Here is a 24,075-nt window from a genome sequence, read left to right as displayed (position 1 = left end):
TTTTTAGAAATTATATTTTATAATTTTTTTATTAGGTTATATATTGGTCTTTAAATTTGTTGAAAGTAGAGCTTTATAATTTTCTTATTTGCTTTCTATAAACTTATTCCAATCTCATGACTCAGGTTGCAGATTTAACAAATCACTCTGAGTTAACTCAAGTTATTTTTTTTTCTAATTGAATTTTGGTTAGTTCATCCTTCAACATTAGGTTAGTTAGAAATTAGGTTTCATAATTTATTTTTTTATTTATTTTCTATGAGTAATTAGTTTTCATGCTCTCTTCTTTCACTTTTCTTTCTACGGGGTTATCTCAGTCTTATGACTATGATTGTGGAGTTAGAGAGTTAACTCGGGTTGACTCAATTCTTTTCTTTTTTTTTAAATAAATATTTTTTTCAGTTTTGTCCTTCAACACTAAGTCATTTGATAATTGAAATTCATAATTTTATTTAATTTGTTTTCAACTAAGTTACCCTGGTATCAATTTTTAATATTAAGATATTGATATATTGAATCAACCTAGATTTCACGGTTTAACCCATCAAATTTACGATCCGAGTGATGGGCTCCACTTGGTTGAACTTTGTTACTGGGTATAAAAACATTTTTTTTTAACTTTCTTTACTCAATTATTAGATAACAAAAATAAACATTAATAAAATCAAGCACAAACCAAGTTTAAAATAAATTTAAAATGATTAACTACATAGAAAACAAACCGAAACAATTTATATTGATAAATTTAAAATGAAATAAATGTTGAAGAATAAATAAAAATAAAAATAAAAAATGCAAAATAAAAATAAAACAACCTCCACCTTTATTTTTCGCGCTGCAACCCCTGTTTTTTTGGTATGGAAAGTATAATTGTGTCCATAAATATGATCAACTACATAAAATAAATCAGTTATTATTGGCGCAAAGAGCCTGAAAAAAAATAGTGAAAGCGAAAACAAAAGAAATCCCTCAATGCTATAGATATTTACTGGGACCCTAAACACAAAAAGACTCCATTTCCAGCCTTTGCAGCGCAAGCATCGTTGCAGTAGCTGAAAAATCACAGAGCATCAAATAAAAATCAGAATAAAACAGAAACTACTAAGCAATCGATTTGTTTCTTAGAACTAAGAAGAAGATATTGAGGTTATTTGTTTTTTAAAATCAACATTATTGTTTTAATTATTTTTTTTTTAAATCAAAACATGTTTTAACCAGATGGAATAAATTATTAATTCAAATACCTTTACATGTTTAACATATATGCAATGTTGCTTATTTTGAGAATAATTCATACATGTGCAATTAATTTGTAGCTGGAGATCACATAAAATTATTAATTAAATTAGGTTTCTGGAGATCAAAATTGTTTGATTAGTTGGTTTAATATAAACCCTCATTAATTATACATGATTAACGGCTACTGAAATGAATTCTTCTAATGTGATATGTTTGATTCAAATAGGATCAGAAGAATCATACATCAGTGAAAAGACAGCTTCTCATCCATAGTTTTCTGGATGCGATCATACAATGTCAGCAGTAGATCAGCAACGCCTTCTCCACTGTAACAACACAGAATCAGAATATTACTACATTGAGTCTAAAAAGAGAGTGGATTTCATAGAGCAGAGAGGAAAGCTAAGAAAAACAAAGGATCTAGGGAGGGACCAGGACATGCCTAACTGTGCTAGTAGGTAGAATCCTGACAGCTTCTACTCCTTCCTTCGTTAACGCGGTTTTAACCTGGGGTTGGAAACCATAGATTATAACAAGGATGAGAAAACGAATTGAGAAAACACTCCGTAAAAAGATGGTGATAAGTAGACAAACCTGTTTGATCCTTGAAGATAACTCAGATTGCACCTCTGTCCTCTGCAGGGGTACTGCCCTTGAAATAGGAGTGTTGGGGCAATTTTTCCATCCTAAAAGTTTGTCCACCTGCATAATTTCGAGACAAAAAAAAAAACAATTAGAGGATCAAGAATTAAAGCAAGGCCCTTTTTGCTGAAGAAGAAGAAGAAGACCTTATTCAATACAAGGACGAAATCCTTATGAAACAATCTCAAGAGCTTGACTAAGTCAATTATTTCATGATCGACCCCAACAGCAATGTCAAGAACTAAAACAGGAAGATCACATGAAAGCCAAGCCCGCAGACGCTTGTTAGAATCTGACTCAACAGCGGAGATATCAACGATGAGTAAACCAGGGAGATTGATTGATAAAGGACCATCCACTTCTCTCTCTTCTGCTGCTGCTGCTCCTGCTGCTGCTCTCTCCTCTATGTACTTGGCTGGAAAGAAAGCGGCACTCCTGCCACCATGATTCTGCTGCTGCTGCTGCTTCTTTATATCATCATAGCTTCCCATATATTCCAACAATTTGGTTTTCCCACAATCTGTTTGACCCATAATACAGCAAACCGGAACCTTTTCAACAGACATTGTCGCTCCAATTGCCCTGATGACGAGATTGATGGCTTTAGTTCTATATATATATATATATATATATAGAAGAAGGAAACTCCGAAGTGAAAGAAGGAAATTCCGAGTGAAAAAGGAAATATATAGAAGAAGGAAACTGATTATATATTTCCTTCTCCAAAGTGTGAAAGGAAGAGTCCCAAAACAAGAAGCGGTGTGCTTACTGCGGCGGTGTCACAAGCCGGTTCGAGTCCTGTCCCTGTCGAGGTTGTTTGTTAATGTGGCTGAGGGTGAAGATATAAACGTTTGGTGAAAAAAAAAAACGCAATTTGATGCTGGTAGGATCCATTAAAATTAAGCTGTGTCATTGTTGCACTGTTTATTAAAGTGAACAATTGAATTTTAATTTATTTGTACTGTTCACGTAAATATTTTTTGTTTTCAAAAAACTAGTACAGTTAATTTTATTTTTTTTGAAAAACCAGTGCAATTAATTTTAATTTACTCGCACTGTTTACAAGCCACAGATATAAACATTTGGTGAAAGAAAAAACGCAATTTAATACTGGTAGGACCCACCAAAAATTCAGTTGTGCTGCAGGTTTTGTAGAAGCAGCATTTGCTGCTTCTCGTGAGGAGAAACCACTGAACAGTGGAGCCGTGCTCCAATGTCACACTGTTCATTAAAGTGAACAGTTTTTTTTTTTTCAAAAAACCAGTGCAGTTAATTTTAATTCACTCGCATTGTTCACGTGAACAGTTTTTTTTTCTTCGAAAAACCAGTGCAATTAATTGATTTCACTCGTACTGTTCACGTGAACGTGAACAACAATTATTTTTTTTAAAATTAGTTTAAGGTGAATTAAATTTACTCGGCCAACTTTTGTTAAAACTTCAGTCTCTTTACTATTATTAATTTATTAATTTATTTTTATTTTGAAAGGTTAAATTTGAAGGAATAACCCAAAAAATAGTTATGATAATTGTTATTATTATTATTATTATTATTATTATTGATAGGATGACACAATGTTTGCCATGGGAAAACAACATGTTACTTTTTTTGCTCACAAAAAAGAGTGATTTGAGTTTTTAAACTTTAAAAATCTATTTTTGAAATTGTTTTAACTTGAAAACACTTGAAAAAACAATAAGAACATTAAAAAGCTCATTTTCAATACAAAATATCATCTAATCACTTTAAAAACTAAAAATTCAACAAAATAAAAAGGGTCTCGATCTTAGTTTTTTTGGCATGTTCAAATGGAACACCACCTCCATTGAACAATTCCCAAAACATAAATTCATGTCAGCATAACTTCTAAGGAAAAAAAAAAAACTCAGTGACCAAAGCTTGAAGAACTAAAAACCTAGCTAAGGGACCTTGAATAAAAAAAATTGCTCATGAATAGTGCTATAATTATAATTGTGTAATATTAACGAGTGGTGCAAGAAGTGGACAGTACTAATAATGACGTCAACAAAAATTCTAGGGGAACTAAGGCAGAATTTCCCTTAAAACGAGCAGCATAGATACTTGTTACTTGCTAACAAGGGAGAGCCACATTATTTTCAGAGCCAGTCAAAACTATGTCCAATGTACTAGTGCAAAGGCCACGTGGGAATTAACGATACAATGACAAGAGATTTTGTATTGATTAATGATCAAAATTTGGTGGATCTAGATAAATTTGGAAGTGAATCGATGCGAAATTTTCTATTTCAGGTCCTCCTAGTATCACAAAGCCGTCGCAATTAAATTGTACTTGATTTGCGCACTATATATTGTTGGTTAAACTAATTTTTTTTAATAAAACAAATATTCAAATAATAATAATAGGTTTTTAAAAGTAAAAAGATTTACTACTCAAATTATTTACTTAGTTGGATGCAACAAGTATAGTTAATTTTAATACTATCATAAAAAAATAGGTAACAACATGATATAATTCAGAAAAAGAAAAATTAGTTCGAGTCAATTTGGATTAATTTATCAAATCAATGATCTTTCATATAAGATCAATATAACTCTACAGAAAAGAAAGAGAGAAATAACAAAGCTTAATCCCCAACAAACTCAATACTGAAGGATGTAATTAAAAAAAAATTAATTGTAGAAAAGGACATAAGAAAACCTAAGTCAATGCAGGTTAACCTTCCAAACCCGCGACTTGAGTCTTGAGATTGATATCACCCCATAGATGAAAAATCCAAAAAAAATATTAAGCCAAATTCCCGATCAACAAAATGTTAAGAGATAAAATTGAAAAAAAAGAAAGTTTCAATAAAAAATATCCAATACAAAACAAATAGCAATCAAAAGAATAAAGATTAAATCTGATATAAAAACAAAATGAAATCAAATATTGAGGGATGAAATTAAAAAATAAATTCATTTAAGAAAATGATTCAAATAAAAAAAATATCAATTAAAAAAATAAGGATAAAATCTACTAGCAAAAAAAAACCAAAGGATGAAATCATAAAAAAAAATATCAATTCTAAAAACTATCATAAGTAAAACAAATGACAACGAAAAAAATGAGAATTAAATCTTACAGATGAAAATACTGAAGGACAATGAAATAGAAAAAAATAATAATTAAAAGAATATGGATTAAATATAAAGAAAAACCAAAATGAAAGGCTACTTTGAAAATTTAAAGGGTGAGGCACATAAATCGAAGAAGAGAGATACAAAAAGAGAAAAGGTCACTAACACTTGACCGAAGGTCAATAAGCTACACGTAACGCCTAAAAAAGGAGGGTCCACTGAGACCAAGGTTGTTAAAATCGCGATTTTAACACGGCACGGAAAGTACTAAACAAACTCGAATCGTAAAATCGTAAGGAATTTTAAAATATATCAAAAAAAATTCATGCTTCAAAAAATATTCATGCTTCAAAAAAAATCGTAAGGAATTTTCACCCCATTAATTCAGTTCTATAATACTGAAATGGCATTAAATTCAGTCCAATTCAACATTTTTCAGTCCAATTTTCACCCCATTAATTTAATTCAATTTAGTCCAATTAATTCAGTCCTATAATACTGAAATGACATTCAATTTAGTCCAATTCAACAGTTTTCAATCCAATTTTCACCGAGTAATATTTAGTCCAATTCAGTCAAGATATAAAGTATATACTGTGGCATTCAATTCAACAATTTTCTCACCCGATCAATTCCATTCAATTCAACATTATACATATACAAATTACAGGACCGAGCAAAATGAATTACAGGGTAAGAGACTAACTAACAATTAACACTTAACAGGGCAAAATACAAATCTATTACAGGGGCAAAATCAACTACTGCAGTGATGATGATGAAGGCAAAATGAACTTACGGTGTCGCCTGCTGCTGTTGAAGATGATGATGATGAGCTGAATGGCTGTTGGTGAAGAGGCCCGACCGCCCGATGTCGCCTGCTGTTGTTGAAGATGGGAAAGAAAGGAGATCGTTGCCGGCGTGCCGCTGTTAATGAAGACTGCAGAGGAAGCCCGAAGCCGTGAGCTGTTGAGGAGATCGTTGTCGGCTCGTCGCGGTTAAAATCACGATAAACAGAAGAGGAAGCCGCGACCGTGAGCACTGAGGAAAGAGAAGGAGTGAAGACTGGAGTCACCGGACCGTGAGCACTGTCGCTGGCTGTTTTTATGGAGGATGGAGATCGTTGTCGCCGCTTTTGTGGTTGCCGATTAGGGATTTGTTCGGTTGGAAAGAGTATTTTGTGCGTTGTGATTTGTGAAGATTGATTTGTGAATTGTGAGTATTTTCGCCTGAAGTGAAGACTGAAGACAGTCACGTGAGTCCGTGACTGTGCAAGAAAAATCCAATAGGCGTCTAACAGCTAGACATGAGGGGGGGAATTTTGTTTAAGCGCCTCATTTTGGCAAAATCGCAAAATCGGTCCTGAAATCGTGATTTTGCGCGATTTCATCCGATTTTTGCGATTTCACCCGATTTCAACCCGATTTTACCCATTTTCGATTTTTTCAAGCGATTTAACACGTAATGCATGTTTTGACTCGTAAAATCGTACGATTTTACGAGTCAAAACGTGATTTTAACAACATTGACTGAGACGATCTCGACCACATCAATAACGACTGCTTTTGGCCATCGTAATCTGCCGCACGCACTACCTAAACACGACGAGAGTGACAAATACATTGATGCATGCAATGCACACACCATCAACTTTTACTTTTAAAATTATATTTTATATTTATTAAAATACTAAATTGTTCATCAGTCAACTTGATTATAACTAAAAAAAACCATGATAAAAATGCGAAAAATCTCTAGATGCCAATTAAAGAATATTTTTTTATAAGAATAATTTAGTCATTATGTTATACTTTAAAAAAGTAAAAACTCAAAAAACACCCTAAGTGCCGGTTACATAATTTTTTTAAGAATGATTTAGTCATTATATTATGCTTTAAAAAGTAAAAAAAACTGATCTGTTTCTTATCAATACGATAATAATTAAAGAATGTATGAAAATACCGTATTATCCAAACAGTCAGACCATTCTTTTTTTTTTTATGAGTAAAATAATAAAGTGATTTTATAGAGGATTCAATATGCACAAGTAACGCTGAGGAGTGTTGAAAGCAGATTCAAGCAGTTGATAAATTATCCGACACACCCAACATTATTCTACTTACGGTATTTAATTAATTAGATTTGTTTTTATATTATTATTATAGTTAACAAGATCCTTTTACTATTCAATCAATTTACAATTAAGACCCTCGTACTTGTGGTTGTTAAAGGTGTGACGTGGTAAACCTGGATGAAAAAAAGCTGGATAAACAAAAAATAATTTTTTATTAATTTTCTGGATTTTTAAGAAAAGAAAAAAGAAAATAAAAAAATGGAAATCCCAATTAACCCTGAACATTAATTAGCTTCTTGAAATATTTTTTATTAATAGTACGATGAAGGGACGGTGTGGAGAGAGAGAGAGGTGATATATTTTCTTTTAAAAAAAATCAAGAAGCTGATAAATGCCTAGGGTAATTTGGGAATTTCAGGCTTTAAAAATTAATTTTTTATTCATCATACTTTTCTGCATCCAAATTTGACAGTGACACATAACATCATCCTTAACAACATCAAGTTATAAAGGGCTTGTGATAAAAGCTCTGGAGCAAAAGGTTTCCTCCTTTTGTGGTTTCAGATTCGAGCCTTGTAGTTGCTCATATGATGGTCACTGGAGGCTTATATGGTCGTTAACTTCAGGGCCCGTGGGATTAGTCGAGGTACGCGCAAGCTGCCCCGAACACCCACGTTAAACTAAAAAAAAAAAAAAGTTATAAAGGCCTTGATTATAAACGGCATGTTTTAAGGATGTCGTTTATAACTCAATGATAAATGCCTAGGGTAATTTGGAACTCAATTGATTTGTTGTGTGGTCCAGATTTGTAGGCTAATGATGTTAGATCATTAACTACTCAAAATGAATGGGTTTTGATCGAACAAGGATCGGCGCACAAATAACACGTGTAAATTCAATGTTTATTCCATGCTTACACAAAATTAATCAAAAAGAAAAAAAAAATCCAAATCAATGACTCTGATTTTATTGCATTCAGGTCAGAAAAAAACAAATTTCATTCATCTCGTCAAAATTCCCTAGAATTCAGGTTAGAGAAAGCCTGATACATGGCAAATTCCGGTACTATTATGCCCATGACATACTTGTAGGAGGACCGAAGGAGAGAAAGAACCCGTAAACCCATGAACTAAATCCTTCCAAAACAAAGTTGGATTTAGGTCAGAAAAAACAAAATCCCATTCACCTCATCAAAAGTCCCAAGAATTCAGGTTATAGAACGCCTGAGGCATGGCAAATTCCGGTACTAGAACGCCTAAGAATCATAAGAAAAAGAAATCAACCAGTATCCTAACAGTAACAACGGTAGGGCGAAAAACACAAGAGAGAAAGCCACATACCCATGCCCATTCCCATGAACTAAATTTCTTCCAAAACCCACAAAGCCATGAAACCCATGCCCTAAATTTCTTCCAAATCCCATAAAGCCATGAAACCCATGCCCATTCCCATGAACTAACTTTCTTCCAAAACCCATAAAGCCATGAAACTCATTACTGTTACTACTGCCCAATACTACCGAGTTCAATGGCTCAATCTCTTCTTCATGCACATCCCCTGCACTTTGTTCCAGATTTATCTCTTGTTCAACTTCCGCAACTTCATTGTTGCGATTATCATCCCCACCAGATTGCAAATCCGTCGCATGATCGCCCTCCTGAATATCGGAGGAAGAACTTACAGGAGGAGGAACAATGTCACCAACGCCAACATCATCCATAACAAATCAAATTGAAGAGAATAGAAAGCATTTCGGTTAATTTTTAGTTTTTAATATAAAATAACTTAACTGAAATTATTTGGTTTATATATAAGGTCCAATCATATTTTTCTCCTCAAGGTACATGTCGGATTTCTGTGAAACTGCATTTTCTTTTCATTTCTCAAGAGCTGGTAAAAAAAGAAAAGAAATTCTGACACTGGCAGAAATAATGTCAATCTTCTTGTTCATTTTCCCAACAGCTAAGGGCAAAAATTTCGAACATAGGCCATTAAGATATATATATGTTTATTAATGGAGATAAAAATCATTTTTGTTTATATTTTTTTTTAGGTAAAAATAATTGAGATATATGAACCTATTTTAAGGAAACAAAATATAGGGATAAAAAAATGAAAGTTTGTTTCCATCTTTGTCCTCGTAAACTTTATAATATTCCGATAACTGACCCTAAAAACAAAACCTTAAATCAAATGCCATCTTCCTTTACGCCAGCAACAATGCTTAAAATCTGGGTATAACATATTCGTCATTGTCTTCCTGTGTTTCTCGAAGCAGCTTAGATTTGTTTGTTTTTAGTAATTATGATCCGACTTATCTTTTTGACTTGTGATCCATAAATATGATCAACTACAAAAGGATAAAAAAAAAAAAAAACCGAAACTACTAAGCGATGTATATTTTGGTACCCAATTGATTTGTTTTTTCGACCCATATTTGTTTTTTTTTAGAACTAAGAAGACGATATTGAGGTTATTTGTTTTTTAAAATCTACATCATCGTTTTAATTTTTAAAAAAAAAACTCTTAAAATTTGATAAATATATTATAATTTTTTTTTGGTAACCATGAGTGTCTGGGCCAGTTTACGCGCACCTTGACTAATAATCCTGAAATTTATGGCACTCGAATTAGTGATCTAATCTCTAAAAAACAAACTCAAGATCTAACAAGTTAAAATTTACCTTTCTTAGTTAACATATTCTAATTTTCCGTATGGTATGGTAGTGGTTTCCACAATATTGTACATTTTTTTCTGATCCGATATTAGCTTATACAGCAATTGAAATTGAAATTTTGTTTTAGCAATGTTAAAGATATATTTTTCACTTCAATCCGCGAATAAAAAGATTTCTTGTTTATCAAATTTGGTTAATTTTTTTTAAAAGCTCTCATGGGTCAAAGAAAAAGTCGGCCAAATAAAGGTTATTAATCCTTTCATGGCACAAACAACCTCTTAGTCTTTCCCCTCCGTTTCAGCAAAACTTAAAACTCCATTTGATGCCTGAATATTGCAAATAACATGTGAAGAAATGAAGATAGTTATTAAAGATGATCTGTTAAAAAATATGCTTTTCAGATTAATTGAGTTGAATCAAATTCAACATTATTCAAATTATAGGTCAACAATTTGTCAAAATAAAATAATTAGAAAGCAAATAAAAATTTTCAATTGAAGAGTAAAATTGAGTTGAAAATAGATTTAAAAAAAAAAAATAATAAAAGAATGAGGGTCAAATTAAAAAAATAAAACAACAAAAACTTTGATTGAAGGATGAAATTAAAAATAAAAAATAACTTTAACAAAAGTGCAAGGCAAAAAAATTAAAAATCAAAAGAATAAGGACCAAAATAAAAAAAAACAAAACATATAAGAAATTATAATTGAATGACTAAATTGAAGAAAAAAACTTACATAAAAGAATAAGAACGAAATAAGAAACTAAAAGAATGAAGATTAAATTTGAAAAACTAAAAAAAAAAAGATAATCATGCTCTTTACTTGGTAGGAGAGAGAAAAGAAGAAAAAAAAATCACCAACAACAATCCGATCACCATACGTCACACCATGTGGAAGAGGATATGATGTCAAATCCACTAAGATGGTGGAATGTCAGGTTTGGCAAACGAGTAGCGTCACATTCACCGTATAAATAGCACCAACACTACCTGTTCACTAGCGCGTGTTGAGTTTAAAAAGAGCGATCAACATCTTTTTATTGAAAAATTAAAAAGTCAACATGAAAATACTAAAACAGTCCTCGTGACCCTAGTAATTACCCAAAAACCTATGTGAAAGTACAAAAATACCTCAAAATGCAAAATTTATTATGTCTTTTCTAAGGCAAAAAAGGTATTTTAATTGTACATGAATAATGGAAAAACAAAAAAAAACCGTGTCCAACAACCCAACAATTTTTTAATTCTAGAGGTTAAAAATTATTTTTACTGTTTAGAATTTTATGAAAAGTCAAAACAGCCCTTGATCAATAACTTTAAATTTTGTTGATTTTCATGGATACAAGAGTATTTTTACTATGAAAAAAAAAACCTAACAACCCCGAATAATCTTTTAATGACCAATAAATCAATAAAAAAAACCACAATATAACCATCCTTAAGGTTTTATTTTTTTCCACTAAAAAAAAAATAATTTTATTATAACAATTCATAATAAATTATATCTAATACTAGAGTAAAACTCCCAAGTACTTTAGAGTTTCTATTAATACTTATTAAAACCCTGAAGTGGTTCCAATCCACTAAATGACCTAGGTCAAGTATTTACCCGATCAATATTTTTTTCAAAAAATCAACATCATCGTTCTAGATTTGTTTTAATACGCCAGCTGGTTCTAGTTAAAAAAAAAAAAAAACAAAACGTAGCATGGGTCAAAGAAAAAGTCGGCCATTTAACTGGCTATGCCGTGGCAAAGTTAATGGCTTAAAGCTTTACTTCGCATTAAAATATCTTAAAAAATTCAACATTTCAAGTGATTCAGCTTGAACGTAAGCTGGAGCAACATGAAGACAGTTTGTGCAATATGTTCGAGAAAGAGAGCCCTCTGACGCTACACAAACTCAATGCTTTGACAAAATTACTGACCAGCTGCCCTATTTCCATCTTTCATGGCACAAACAACCTCTTATAGTCTTTCCCCTCCTTTTCAGCAAAACTTAAAACTCCATTTAATGCCTGAAAATTGCAAATAACATGTGAAGAAATGAAGATCGGTGGTAAAGATTATCTGTTAAAAAAATATGTTTTGTTGATTAATTAACTCGAATCAAATTAAACATTATTCGAATTATGTTGTTGTTCAACCTCAAGTTTAATCAAAATGAAGCTCATGGAGAAAGGAGTGCAGCCCATTTACTAACTTCCTGACATGTTTTTCTTGGCACATTCTCTAGCAAATATTTCAGCTGTGGTGTTAACTTTCGGATCTCCCGATCAGCTAAGGGAAACAAATCCTACAAGCCAACCAACTCTTTACCACACCTGAGGGTGGCAAATATTTTTGCAACTGCTGTTGATTACCAGCTGATAAGTGGACTGCTAGTACCATATTGATTTCCTTCACGTATTGACCATCTCTGGTTTAAGATGGTAAATATTACATATTTAGTGTGTTTACTTTAAGATTTTTGGATTGTCTAAACAGATATTTGCTTATTCTAAGAGCAATATTTCCCTGATTCAAATAGGATCAAAGGAATCATACATTAGTGAAAAGACAGCTTCTCATCCATAGTTTTCTGGATGCGATCATACAATGTCAGCAGCAGATCAGCAACGCCTTCTCCACTGTAACAACACAGAAATTCAGAATATTACTACATTGAGTCTAAAAAGAGAGTGGATTTCATAGAGCAGATAGGAAAGCTAAGAAAAACGAAGGATCTAGGGAGGGACCAGGACATACCTAACTGTGCTAGTAGGTAGAATCCTGACAGCTTCTACTCCTTCCTTCGTTAACGCAGTTTTAACCTGGGGTTGGAAACCATAGATTATAACAAGGATGAGAAAACGAATTGAGAAAACACTCCGTAAAAAGATGGTGATAAGTAGACAAACCTGTTTGATCCTTGAAGATAACTCAGATTGCACCTCTGTCCTCTGCAGGGGTACTGCCCTTGAAATAGGAGTGTTGGGGCAATTTTTCCATCCTAAAAGTTTGTCCACCTGCATAATTTCGAGACAAAAAAAAAAACAATTAGAGGATCAAGAATTAAAGCAAGGCCCTTTTTGCTGAAGAAGAAGAAGAAGACCTTATTCAATACAAGGACGAAATCCTTATGAAACAATCTCAAGAGCTTGACTAAGTCAATTATTTCATGATCGACCCCAACAGCAATGTCAAGAACTAAAACAGGAAGATCACATGAAAGCCAAGCCCGCAGACGCTTGTTAGAATCTGACTCAACAGCGGAGATATCAACGATGAGTAAACCAGGGAGATTGATTGATAAAGGACCATCCACTTCTCTCTCTTCTGCTGCTGCTGCTCCTGCTGCTGCTCTCTCCTCTATGTACTTGGCTGGAAAGAAAGCGGCACTCCTGCCACCATGATTCTGCTGCTGCTGCTGCTTCTTTATATCATCATAGCTTCCCATATATTCCAACAATTTGGTTTTCCCACAATCTGTTTGACCCATAATACAGCAAACCGGAACCTTTTCAACAGACATTGTCGCTCCAATTGCCCTGATGACGAGATTGATGGCTTTAGTTCTATATATATATATATATATATATATATATAGAAGAAGGAAATTCCGAAGTGAAAAAGGAAATATATAGAAGAAGGAAACTGATTATATATTTCCTTTTCCAAAGTGTGAAAGGAAGAGTCCCAAAACAAGAAGCGGTGTGCTTACTGCGGCGGTGTCACAAGCCGGTTCGAGTCCTGTCCCTGTCTAAAAGGACGTCAAGATGCTGGATGTGGACTATTGCAGGACGTTTTTCAAGCTTATGATCACCGGAAATTAAATAAGAAAGGAGCTCTCTCTTCCATTATTTCTGGTGACCGTCAGCGTAACCAATTAATTCGTAATTATAAGACATATTTATATATTACCGCTATTGTTTTCTTTTTCTCTATCCATTTCTCATGAGAAAAGGAAAAAAAAAATTGTAATTCTTAGAGGTATAACTCAACTTGTCAGGCTTTATGTTTGTTCTCTAAAGATCACCACTTCGAGTTTTATAAATCTCAGGGCTACTAGAGGCTTACATGGTCGTTAACTTCAGGGTCCGTAGGATTAGTCAAGATGCATATAAGCTCACCCGGACACCCACGTTAATAATAATAAAAAAAAAATATTTCATTGTGTGTTTTTATTTTATAAATGATAAATATGTCATATTCTGTTGCTCCAAATAGATTGATTGACTTTCTGATTCCGTTCATCTCAAAATTATTGTCTACTTGAAAATAATAAATTATTTTCCTACAATATTCTTAATTAATTCATATTTTTGTAACAGATCTACAATTACAAATGCAGTATCTTCGAAAATTATGAATAGAAAATGGCATTTCAATTAATGTCATTCATAATCCATTAAACATGATTCGATAAAATATTCTTTCAAAAAAAATATGCCATACTTATTATAATCTTAAAACTTGATGATTATTTTATGAATAAGTTGAACATATCAATATTCAACTTGGGATATATGTTAACATTTAATATATTCTTAAAAATATTTTAAATTATTATTAAAATATTTATTTTATTATTTATTAGGTGAGTTATTAAATAAAGAAATAATTCAATAATATTTTTATTTAAAATCAATTTAATCGAGGAGCATAATACAGTGTTGAGATAAATAATCAAATTTTAATTTTTTTAATTATGTTCAGAGTATATATATATATATATATATATATATATATATATATATATATATGTTTGTTTGTTTTTTCTTTTTTCTACATGTTGATTATGGTAGTGAGTGCAAAAGACGGAGACTTGATGAAGCATAATTGTTAGTGTGTGTGTGTGTATATATTTCAGAACTCATTTTGTACCTCAATTTCTTTTATATATTTTTTAAAATATAAAAATATCAAAAATATATTTTCAATTAAATGCGATCAATTCTGGTTATTTAATAATTTTTGACATTTTTTTATTTTAGTTTTTGTGTCAAGTTAAGATAAAAACAAACAAATACAAAATAAAAAAATAAATCTATAGTTAATTATTGGGATGAATTTTTTTCATAAAATATCAGTTAATTATTAGGATAAAAAAATTTTTAATTAAATCCTTCCAATAAATTACTGGGATAAAAAAAATCCTTATCTTGTTTCTCTTGTTGGTAATCTATAGAGGCTTGGACCTAATAACAAACTAGGCAAGTTTAACTAGTTTCTTACGTGATATCCCCTTGCCTGTGCCTTCTGTCGAGAATGGAGAGCTCTGTTTCTTACAAGCATCACAACTTAATGCTTAGTTTATCATTGTATAAAAAAGAGTCGCTTGAGTGTAGAGTTCTGACGTGGTTGCTGCAACCATTCTTCATTTTTTATGCAATGCAGAACTTGCAAATGAGGAGAAAGGCACTCGTTCTTCTCCGAAGAAGGGAATCTATATGGCAAATGTTGGCTTACAAAGGAAGCATGCGCAGGGTAAAGAGATTTACATGCCTTTGATCTCCTGGCTCTGGAGGACTTGATAGGACCAGACACCCTTAACCATGTCAGGAAGTACTTGAGAATCAAGTCCACCTTCATGTACTACGATTTGGACAAGATTATCTCAGCAGTTCCAGTCAATGATAAGCAACCTCTTACTGATAACAGATTGTTGACAATTTTGAAAAGGTAAACCAATGGTTCCATGCACAGATATTTCTCCACTTAATTGCTGAAACTTCCTTTAATATGAACTTGAACTTCGAAAGCTTTATTTGCACTAATTGTTCAGTTTCTGATTCATTGACAGCTTGAAGTTGCATCAAGGAGGAAAAACCTGTCTGATACAGAATCAAGTTATCGAGACACAAAAGTACTTCTGCAAGATGTCATGCAACAGAATCCAATTGATCTGCAGAGTAAATTTACCTATTATCCGGATGGATTCAAAGTTTAGTCCAGCTTTTCCAGTGATGGAGAAATATATTCACATTACAGTGTACTTTCTATTGATTCCTAAATTGCAATTTAGCCTTCCCACTTTTATTTCAAAATTCTTGTTCATCTACTTTTAGGCAAATGACACAGATATAAACTCTAATGTAAGGGGATAAAAGAAAATAGGAAGTAAGCAAGTACAATAGAGTGAGAGCAAGTAATTACATTCTCAATTACAAAGCAATAGAACGTAGTTCACTACACAAGTTACTATCAGCTCATGTTAGGATCACTCTCACTTTCTCAATTTACCAATAGCCGTGACAGAGATACATAATACTATCAACTCATGTTAGAATCAGCCCAAGCTCAAGCGAGACTCAAAAGACCGCAAGTTGGCTTGACGTCGAGGAATACCTATCTCACAAGCATTAACCCTGGATGCGAATCGGAGTGAGCAAAGTGACTCACCCGATGAAGAGTGATCAGGAGATATGTTTACGAACATCAGTGTCTTTGAGTCTCCACCCAAACACGGCTGAAATAAGATGGAATTGAAGAACACAAATATCTTAGATCACCAAGATAAACCAAAACAGTGGGAAAGCATGATGTGGAATGTTCATGTTAGCCAGGATTTAATTTGAAATGCCACCTAATTACGTTTAACTTCCCAGAAAAAACTATTCAAGTAGTTTTCTTGGGATGCATGCAGGGAGGTCAAACATATAATTCTGGAGCACAAAAGCTCCAAGAAGATATTAATTTATATATAAAAACCTTTTGGCTGACATGATGGCTAGGAGATCTTAATAAGATAGATGAAAATACTTGATGCGGCATGGAAGAAAAATATAACTTCATGTAATAGTTTAGTGTGAAGATCTTCGAAGAAGAATTACCCTCACACCGAAGAAAGTTTCTTTCATTGTTGTGTATGAGATTTTGCTACTAGAATCATATAAATAAAAAAGACTTGATCTATCAAAGATAATTCCATAGAAGTAGCAGCTTAAAATTCATCTTCCAAGTCCTTTAAGCTACTTACCTGCAGAAGATAAGTAAGCTTTGAGTGTCTAAACGGCACATGATCCTCCTTCTTTGCCAATGCAAATATAACATTGCTTAAAGATGATAAACTTTTATTGATAGCCTGATAAAAATTGCGCGAAGAAAGTAATTGATTACAAAGAGTGAATAAATCATAAAATACTGTAAGATCATAATAGTTAATTCACATACTTGGGTTTCTCTCAATCTATCTCCAGTTGAGCCACTCTTAGAAAGACGCTCACTCCCAGCAAGATCAATAAGATTCAAAACACCTTGTACTTGTTGTTCTGTGTTCTAAGGGATGCAAACAAACATTCAATTTAAAGAGGAGAAAAGAAAAGGAACAGCATAAAAGACCTTAAAAAAAACAAGAGTATTCTTACCTCATTAACACCAGATATTCGCAATGTGAAAACAAAGTGACTTCTAGATGATTGCTCGTTCATTTGAGTCTTGCCAACAGACCTACAAGAAGCAAAATTTTAATTTGTGGTTCCATATCCCTGTATTTGAGGGAAAACAAGTTTAAAACATACAACACATTGTAGTTGTGCGTGCATGTCAAACAAGTTTCCTTTTTTAAGACAACCGAAATTAGATTGTTTTACTGCCAGTTTTTATCCAGAGTAGCAAGTATCAACAATAAGTAGAGTTGCCAATACAAAAATAAATATGGAGATTCGCAAACATTGCAAACAAATACAGTATTGTATAAACATACTAGATGGTTAAAACATCTATTTTGGTCATACATAACCATATTGTCGAGATTAAAGTAAATGACTTGAGAAAGCTTAAGGAAAATTCATGTTCCAAACTGTACTCACCTACTATGAGATGCCTGATCCAAAAGAAAAGAAACCTCTCTAGTACTGCAAACGTCCACAACAGTAAGATCGGAAACGAGGGTATTCCCATTGGCATCGTGTTTAATTGCATATTGCTTTCCATTACTACCATACTCTGTTCGTGATGAATCTTTTGTCGACAATAAATCTCGAATTGTTTCATTGTATATTTCCAACATTGACACCTGTTATTGTTGTATAAATAAAATTATGTCATCGATTCTAACAAAGAAAATCTAATGGCATTACTATTCACCTGCATTTCATATTTCCAGCCTTGGGACTGAAGAGATTGCCTAGTCTGGAATATTTGTTCTAATGACCTGGGAATCAACCCCTTCTGCTCCGGGTTTCCCGATTTGCCCATCATGGTATAAGTTTTACCTGAACCTGTTTGGCCATAGGCAAAGATGCAAACCTGGAAAAACAAAGCTAATCATCTCTTAATGCAAAAGAAAAGAAAAGTTCAAGATTTCTCTTTCCATCACTAACTGAATGAACAACTTAAGATAACTTTAGTGCCAATATAACTGAAAAATTAAGAAGGGACAATGAGTTGAAACAATTGATTTAAAGTGGGAAAAGCTAATGAGAGCCCTTAGGGCACCCATTCAGCATTATCTGAAAGCATTTATTGGACTTGTTTATTGTTAAATCTTGTTAAAAAAAAAGGAGTAAAAATCAAATATTCAAATAAAAGTCAATGATATTAATTAAAAATATAAAATAATTGTTATGTTATATGTTCATGTTTTTAAGTGTTCACATAAAGGGATTGGGAAAAAAGAAAACAATCAAATTAGCACATAAGTGCACACATGCAGTTGCTATTTCCCACATGTGCTCTTGAAATTGCAATAGAAAAGACTTGGTGTTGGATAAATCACCTTATAGCCATCAAGAGCACTTTGAACAAGCTGTGAAATCTCCACAAAAACATCCTCTTGTGATGCATCGGGCATAAAAACTTTATCGAAAGTGAAAGAATATTTTTGCCCTGTTGGGAACGTAAGCATAACATTAGTTTGAAAGGTTCAAGATACATCAATTTGAATAAGAGAATAATATCACAGACTAAAAAAAGTTCTGTTTAATATTAAGTTATTTCAAGCATACCATTTTGTGTCAATTCAATGGCTCGCCCTAGAGCTTCTGTCGTTGTGGGATAAGATACAACTTTTCCATCAGCACCAGGACTGTCCTCTGGTATCAGAGGACGCACTCGACAAAACACACGAATATTTCCCTTTAGTTCCTGCGGCATAGCAGAGCTTCATAAGATAAATGTATGTTGCACTCAAATAGAAAATAGTTAGAGACTTTATGATTACCAATATTGTATTGTGTAGCTTTTTTCGAAACTTCTCTCCTTCAACAATTTTAAGTTCTGCATCTTCTAAGCGGTTCTGTAACTCGCTTATAAGTTTCTTTTGTGCTTCAAATTCAGTTTTTGTCTCAAATACAGATAAATCAGATACCTAAAAAGAGAATAACCCTAACCATAAAAATAAATCCAAATGACAATATAAAATAGCAACAAATTAAACAAGAAAATGAAAAATCTCTTGAAAACTAGATAATAGTACCCTTAATTTATTTTGGGTAGCCTCTAGCTCATCCTGCAGAGTCATCAACTGATTACTCTGGGAAAAACATTTTTCCTGTGCATAAATTTAACATGTAAGGAAATATAATTGTAAATGTATAGGAAGTCAAATCAAATTTTAAAACAAACCTTCAATTCATTAGATTTTTCAACGAGCTCTTCACAATTAACTACTTCAGCTGTTAAAGTTTGCACTTGCAATAGCAGACTATCACGATCCTCGCTCACTTGTTGCAACTCTGCCCTTAAAGATGCAACTTCATTCACCAGTGTGTCCTTTTGCTTTGCAACTTCATCCACAGATGCCTGATAGGATTATCCATCAATAATAGAGTCAGAATACTAAAAGAAGAGTAGAGAAAAAGTTTTTCAACTATGCTTAGACTAGGTAAAATATAGTTAGAAAACAATATAGGGATATTTTAGGGACCACATATAACTACCAACATTAACATGCCCCCACTAAGATCTAATGCCATGATTTGACAACCTTTAACAAGGCTATGCAAAGAGGTCTCAAGTTAAAACCTCTACTTTATAACCCAAAAAAAAAAGGCTGTGCAAGAAAATAAGTTGGTACTAACTGAATATCCTTGGACTAGACAAAAAATCTTATCCAAATGATTTCATGGTCAGAGCACTCAACGTAATTAAAAATTTCTGTCTATGATGAGGTCCATTTTAATAGTTTACCCATCTTAAAACCCTTGGCAAAGGAATGCGGATTGTGGACCTTCCCCATCGAATATTGAGAACATTTTCCTATAGCAAGGGAATTTAAGTTAGATCACTGAACTGGGACAAGCTCACCACATTTATTGTCACTGATTGCTTCTCTATGCAGATATCAATTCCTGTAATGCTAGGCTTTTTGTCTTCAAAAGTTAAATATAGGTAGACCCATACTTTCAGAACTGCCATCATCATCCTTCAAGATCAAGAACTTGGCATTCAAATTTTAACTTTAATGTTAAATGAAAAGCATTTTTCCACCTTCCTTACATCCCACATTACAGATCTGAAAGTCAAGATATCAATATTCCAAACAGCTTAGAATTTTAGGTTGGATAATTTTTCAATTTTGTATAGTAACACCATTTGAGATGAAGTTATAACATTTTAGCAACTTAAGATATCACAATTAAACTGCTTAACATAAAGAAGCCTCTAGAGTGGAATGTAATTTCCCATGTTTTGGATACATTTTTTAGTAATGTATATATAATTTGACTCTAGACTCTGTACATCTTTCCTTCCGAAACCAGTTATATTCACAACATTCTTAATCTTTTGGGCAGCCTTACATTTTGAACAGTTTTAATTCAAGAAAATGCTTCTATCCAAAATTTTCAAGTGTTCCTTAGTGAAAACCAGATCTATAACAGAAGGTAAATATTGTCGGCCTACATTTTGAAAGCAATAGGTCCAACATATATGCCAAATGGTGCTTGAAGCCTAAGTGCATCAATACTCAATGGCAATCCTGATAACAGAGAATTGGAACTACAAACTTGTAAGTGTTTTTCTCATGTGTGCAACAACAAATCCAATTAGTAGAATGTTTCTTTCTGTACTCTGAGCTACAAAAAATGGTCCTAACTACCTCATAGGTAATACTTACTAATAAAAGTTTTTCTCCTAACTACTGATCGCTTTCTTCTTAACAAGTGTCTCCTCTTGCAAGCACATTGAATTCAGCTTCCTGACTATTCATTAAGAATAGCATTGCACCATGCAGTTAACTAGTGTATGTCACGGGAAATGATTCAACACTTCAACAAGAAGAAAAAAAAGGAAGACCAATAAAAGCTTACTTTGCATGAATTATATTGATCTTGCAATGACATGCATTGACCCCTTAAGGTGCTAAGATTCTCAACTATAGCAGCTTTCTCTTTTTCTCCGCGCTTTACATTTTCATGAGCTGTATCAAGATCTGTCTGAAGCTTGCTATTGTAGAGTTGTAAGCTTGAATTGTACTCCTGTAGTAACTTGTACATATCGCTTACTGATGTTATCTGCAGGATTCAACAAAGAATATAAGCACACAAGATAGGTCACTTCTATAAAATCATCAGGACTAATTCAAAAAACATTTATTATGTTACCCTTTGGTTAGCACTTTGAAGCTCTCCTTGAATCTTTCCTTGCTCTTCCAAGAGGGAAGCTTGTGACTTCTCAACAGTAAGTCTGGCCTCTTTCTCTCTGGCAAGAGAATCCAATGCAGCCTGGAGAATCAAGAAAAGACGAAATCAATTCACAAATCAGTATTTTATTGGTAGAGCATGCTTAAGTTTTCATTTACTCTTTCTTACCAACTTCTCAGATTCCTCTTTGGAAAGTTTTTCCTGCAGAGAAGCAAGGCTCTTTCTCAACTCCACGATAATCAAATTCAACTCTTCTTCCTTGTTTTTCAGCATCAAATCTAAAATGAACAAAAAGTTCCATTAGCAACCATATGCTTAGCTAGCATCCAATAAGCACAAAGAAAAATAAGGGAAACAATAATCAAGCATACCCATTTCAGCACATTTACTCTCAGTAAAATCCAATGCATTTTGCAACTTCTCCTGCTCAAAGAGGTAACCTCCTTCTAGCTCTTGAAACCATTTGATACAAAGCCTTAACCTCTTTATATAATCCATCATGTTTTCACATCTTTCCTACATAACCCCCCCAAAACAGCCAATCTTAAAACACAATTGCCAATTAACTGTTTTAAAATTAACAGAAGAAAAAATAAAAACAAAAACTTTCACTAACCTTGTAATTGAACTTGTTTTTGTATTTCATTCTCTCATTCAGCAAACCATAAACATCTTCTCTTGTGAACTCAAACCCACCATACTCTGATCCAGCATTACTAGGCGGTACACTATTTAGACCAACCTCTTCCTCACCATTTACAACTGAAAATGCATGCCTCATTCTGCCATTATTTGCAGTCCCAACCATTTTTTCTCAAATCCAAGTTCTTGCCACTTATCTACACGCACCTCATCACCAATACACTTCTAAGAAAATAACAAAAAGAAAACAGAAAAGAAAAAACCATTAGCCCAAAATAGAAAACAAAAAACTAATTCCTCACATGGAGATGAGAACCCTGATTTCTAAACAGTAAGAAAAAAAGAAGCTTTACATGTGAAGATCACAAATAAACTTCTCTTTAAAGACGACGACAACAACAACAACAGAACAAAATATCATTATCTACAAAAAAGACCAGACCCATTAATAAGAAGAGCATGAAGAAGAAAACCCACATTTTAGAAATTTAAAAGGAGCTCACTTGTGCAGAAGGATTAGTAGCAGTAGGAATGGATATGGTAGAGGAGTTGAGACTTAAGTGGAGGCTTGTTCTGATTCTTACAGGTCAGTTTGAAGCAGCAAGGGAGAGACAGGGTTTGTGTTTTTTATTATTATTATTATATTTTTTTAAAGAAAGCTAGCAGTACTAGTGATATTTATTTATTTTGAGATATATATTAAAGAGAGAGGGGTAAGTTTGGTGGGGCCGTTGATTGTATTCAAAGCTACCAATGAGAATCACAAGCATTGCTTTTAAGAGCAGGAAGGAAATATTTATCTGCAGAGGGGAGGCAGCTAATTTTGGAAGGAACAGTGAAATTGGAGGGTTTTTTTTAACTTACCACAGTGAAATTTTTTTTTGATAAAATAGAATTGGCAAAAATTATTTAAGGATCTAGCATATTTAATGAAGTCGCAGATAGCGATATTATATGTGACTTCATTAAAAGACTTATCCTGAAAGAATTTCTTTAATCATTAACTCTCTATCTAAAAAATCATAATTCATACAATTCAAATAATTAATTTTTCAGCATTAAAATATAATTTATATAAACAACACATAACATTTTCAATTATAAATAACAAAATTAGACCGACAATTAACCTAACATAATATTTTATTAAAATTAAACTAATTATACATTTATTCGTAATTTTTATAACATATAAAAACATCTAACTATATCTAATAATCATCCTATCTCATGGAAGGTTCTAAAGTACTTGTGGACGGGTCTGGAGAATCACCTTAACTCGTCCAACTCGAGGATAGGTCTGTAACATCCATATAGGTGTGAGGAGGAACAATATCACCACAACTCGTGAATGGACCTGGGACGTTCGTGAACAGGCATGGGACGCTTATGGATGGGCCAGCATTTTTATCACTCTCACAATAAACAATCTTATACTTTTTTAATGTCACTTCAAGACGTTCAACCTCTCTAACCTCTTGAAATCCATTATGACATAAATTGAGCGTAATGTTGGTCATAATATATCCCATCTCATTGACACCTTCATGAATAGTCATTGTTGTTTTTCAAGCTTCTCGTATCAAGTAATGAATCAATATACATACATAAAAAACTAATTTATAGTCATCATCCATGATAACATTAACAATATTTAATAAATGTTGTATGTAAAATAACATTGCAAACCAGTCGATTCTATCTCGAATATCGGAGCGCATAATGCATTAGATTGCATGGACACCTCGAGAAATGTGACCGCGTAAATATAATGAAACAACGTGTAATAGACAAATATCATCTCATATAAGTATATACATTAGTCATCAGATGTCGCTCCTCAAAAACACGATCTTTCATAGCATTATCAACCACTTTCCTTTGCGCTTACCCTGATGACTATTATGCAACTCGTCATTGATATCAACATAATCTGGTATATGTTGAGATAGTTCAAATTGTCACATTATCCAATCTAAGCAATGCATTTCAACAATGTTGAAGCAGTACAACGAGACTTGTGCTAACTAAAGGTCAGATTCCTCGCGGCATATAGGCGAAACTTAAGTATCAAGTCCTTTGTATATGACATCTATATAATCAATCAAAACATATGAAAGACTTATATTAAATA

The 24,075-nt window shown here is 32.9% G+C and overlaps 3 protein-coding genes and 1 pseudogene across 7 annotated transcripts; 1 reads left to right on the top strand and 3 right to left on the bottom strand.

The window, feature by feature from the left end:
• Positions 1 to 1,365: 1,365 nt before the first annotated feature.
• LOC7454404 (eukaryotic translation initiation factor 5B) lies at positions 1,366 to 13,310 on the bottom strand. Of its 2 annotated transcripts, none has more exons than XM_052445629.1 (4): positions 12,827 to 13,310; positions 12,633 to 12,740; positions 12,481 to 12,545; positions 1,366 to 1,565 (listed from the first exon to the last, which is right to left on the bottom strand). In XM_052445629.1, the coding sequence occupies exons 1-4, from the start codon at positions 13,244 to 13,246 to the stop codon at positions 1,484 to 1,486; spliced, it is 675 nt and encodes a 224-aa protein (XP_052301589.1). In that variant the 5' UTR covers positions 13,247 to 13,310; the 3' UTR covers positions 1,366 to 1,483. The 2 variants fall into 2 exon arrangements, with proteins under 2 accessions (XP_052301589.1, XP_002316968.2); XM_002316932.2 differs by lacking the exon at positions 1,366 to 1,565 and adding an exon at positions 12,103 to 12,362.
• On the bottom strand, positions 1,636 to 2,501 carry LOC7470922 (eukaryotic translation initiation factor 5B). The gene is made up of 3 exons (XM_024611580.2): positions 2,028 to 2,501; positions 1,834 to 1,941; positions 1,636 to 1,746 (listed from the first exon to the last, which is right to left on the bottom strand). The coding sequence occupies exons 1-3, from the start codon at positions 2,445 to 2,447 to the stop codon at positions 1,660 to 1,662; spliced, it is 615 nt and encodes a 204-aa protein (XP_024467348.1). The 5' UTR covers positions 2,448 to 2,501; the 3' UTR covers positions 1,636 to 1,659.
• A 1,672-nt stretch (positions 13,311 to 14,982) lies between the features above and the next one.
• On the top strand, positions 14,983 to 15,664 carry LOC7470920 (photosynthetic NDH subunit of lumenal location 3, chloroplastic-like; annotated as a pseudogene).
• Positions 15,665 to 15,828: 164 nt separating this feature from the next.
• Positions 15,829 to 22,607, bottom strand: LOC7470919 (kinesin-like protein KIN-14N). Of its 4 annotated transcripts, none has more exons than XM_024611482.2 (17): positions 22,445 to 22,607; positions 21,916 to 22,166; positions 21,671 to 21,815; positions 21,468 to 21,577; positions 21,261 to 21,380; positions 20,967 to 21,170; positions 19,282 to 19,458; positions 19,133 to 19,207; positions 18,878 to 19,024; positions 18,663 to 18,801; positions 18,434 to 18,543; positions 17,803 to 17,964; positions 17,526 to 17,731; positions 17,082 to 17,163; positions 16,888 to 16,992; positions 16,694 to 16,798; positions 15,829 to 16,183 (listed from the first exon to the last, which is right to left on the bottom strand). In XM_024611482.2, exons 2-17 carry the CDS (start codon positions 22,105 to 22,107, stop codon positions 16,004 to 16,006), a joined length of 2,259 nt encoding a protein of 752 aa, XP_024467250.1. In that variant the 5' UTR covers positions 22,108 to 22,166; positions 22,445 to 22,607; the 3' UTR covers positions 15,829 to 16,003. The 4 variants fall into 4 exon arrangements, with proteins under 4 accessions (XP_024467250.1, XP_024467252.1, XP_024467249.1 ...); XM_024611484.2 differs by having other exon boundaries at positions 21,916 to 22,163; positions 22,445 to 22,606; XM_024611481.2 differs by having other exon boundaries at positions 22,419 to 22,599.
• Between the last annotated feature and the right edge of the window lie 1,468 nt (positions 22,608 to 24,075).

This window comes from Populus trichocarpa, chromosome 11, assembly GCF_000002775.5.
Source record: "Populus trichocarpa isolate Nisqually-1 chromosome 11, P.trichocarpa_v4.1, whole genome shotgun sequence".
In the NCBI taxonomy this organism is placed as follows: Eukaryota; Viridiplantae; Streptophyta; class Magnoliopsida; order Malpighiales; family Salicaceae; genus Populus; species Populus trichocarpa.
This window is presented reverse-complemented; position numbering and strand designations above follow the sequence as displayed.

Coding starts and splice junctions, on each gene's coding strand:
- LOC7454404 (XM_052445629.1), bottom strand. CDS start 13,246: ATGTCTGTTGAAAAGGTTCCGGTTTGCTGTATTATGGGTCAAACAGAT. Junction 12,546..12,632: donor TATCTTCAAGGATCAAACAG/GTTTGTCTACTT, acceptor TTCCAACCCCAG/GTTAAAACTGCGTTAACGAA. Junction 1,566..12,480: donor CTACCTACTAGCACAGTTAG/GTATGTCCTGGT, acceptor GTGTTGTTACAG/TGGAGAAGGCGTTGCTGATC.
- LOC7470919 (XM_024611482.2), bottom strand. CDS start 22,107: ATGGTTGGGACTGCAAATAATGGCAGAATGAGGCATGCATTTTCAGTT. Junction 19,025..19,132: donor CTACCCAAAATAAATTAAGG/GTACTATTATCT, acceptor TTCTCTTTTTAG/GTATCTGATTTATCTGTATT. Junction 17,965..18,433: donor GTGCTCTTGATGGCTATAAG/GTGATTTATCCA, acceptor TTGTTTTTCCAG/GTTTGCATCTTTGCCTATGG.
- LOC7470922 (XM_024611580.2), bottom strand. CDS start 2,447: ATGTCTGTTGAAAAGGTTCCGGTTTGCTGTATTATGGGTCAAACAGAT. Junction 1,942..2,027: donor TCGTCCTTGTATTGAATAAG/GTCTTCTTCTTC, acceptor GAAATTATGCAG/GTGGACAAACTTTTAGGATG. Junction 1,747..1,833: donor TATCTTCAAGGATCAAACAG/GTTTGTCTACTT, acceptor TTCCAACCCCAG/GTTAAAACCGCGTTAACGAA.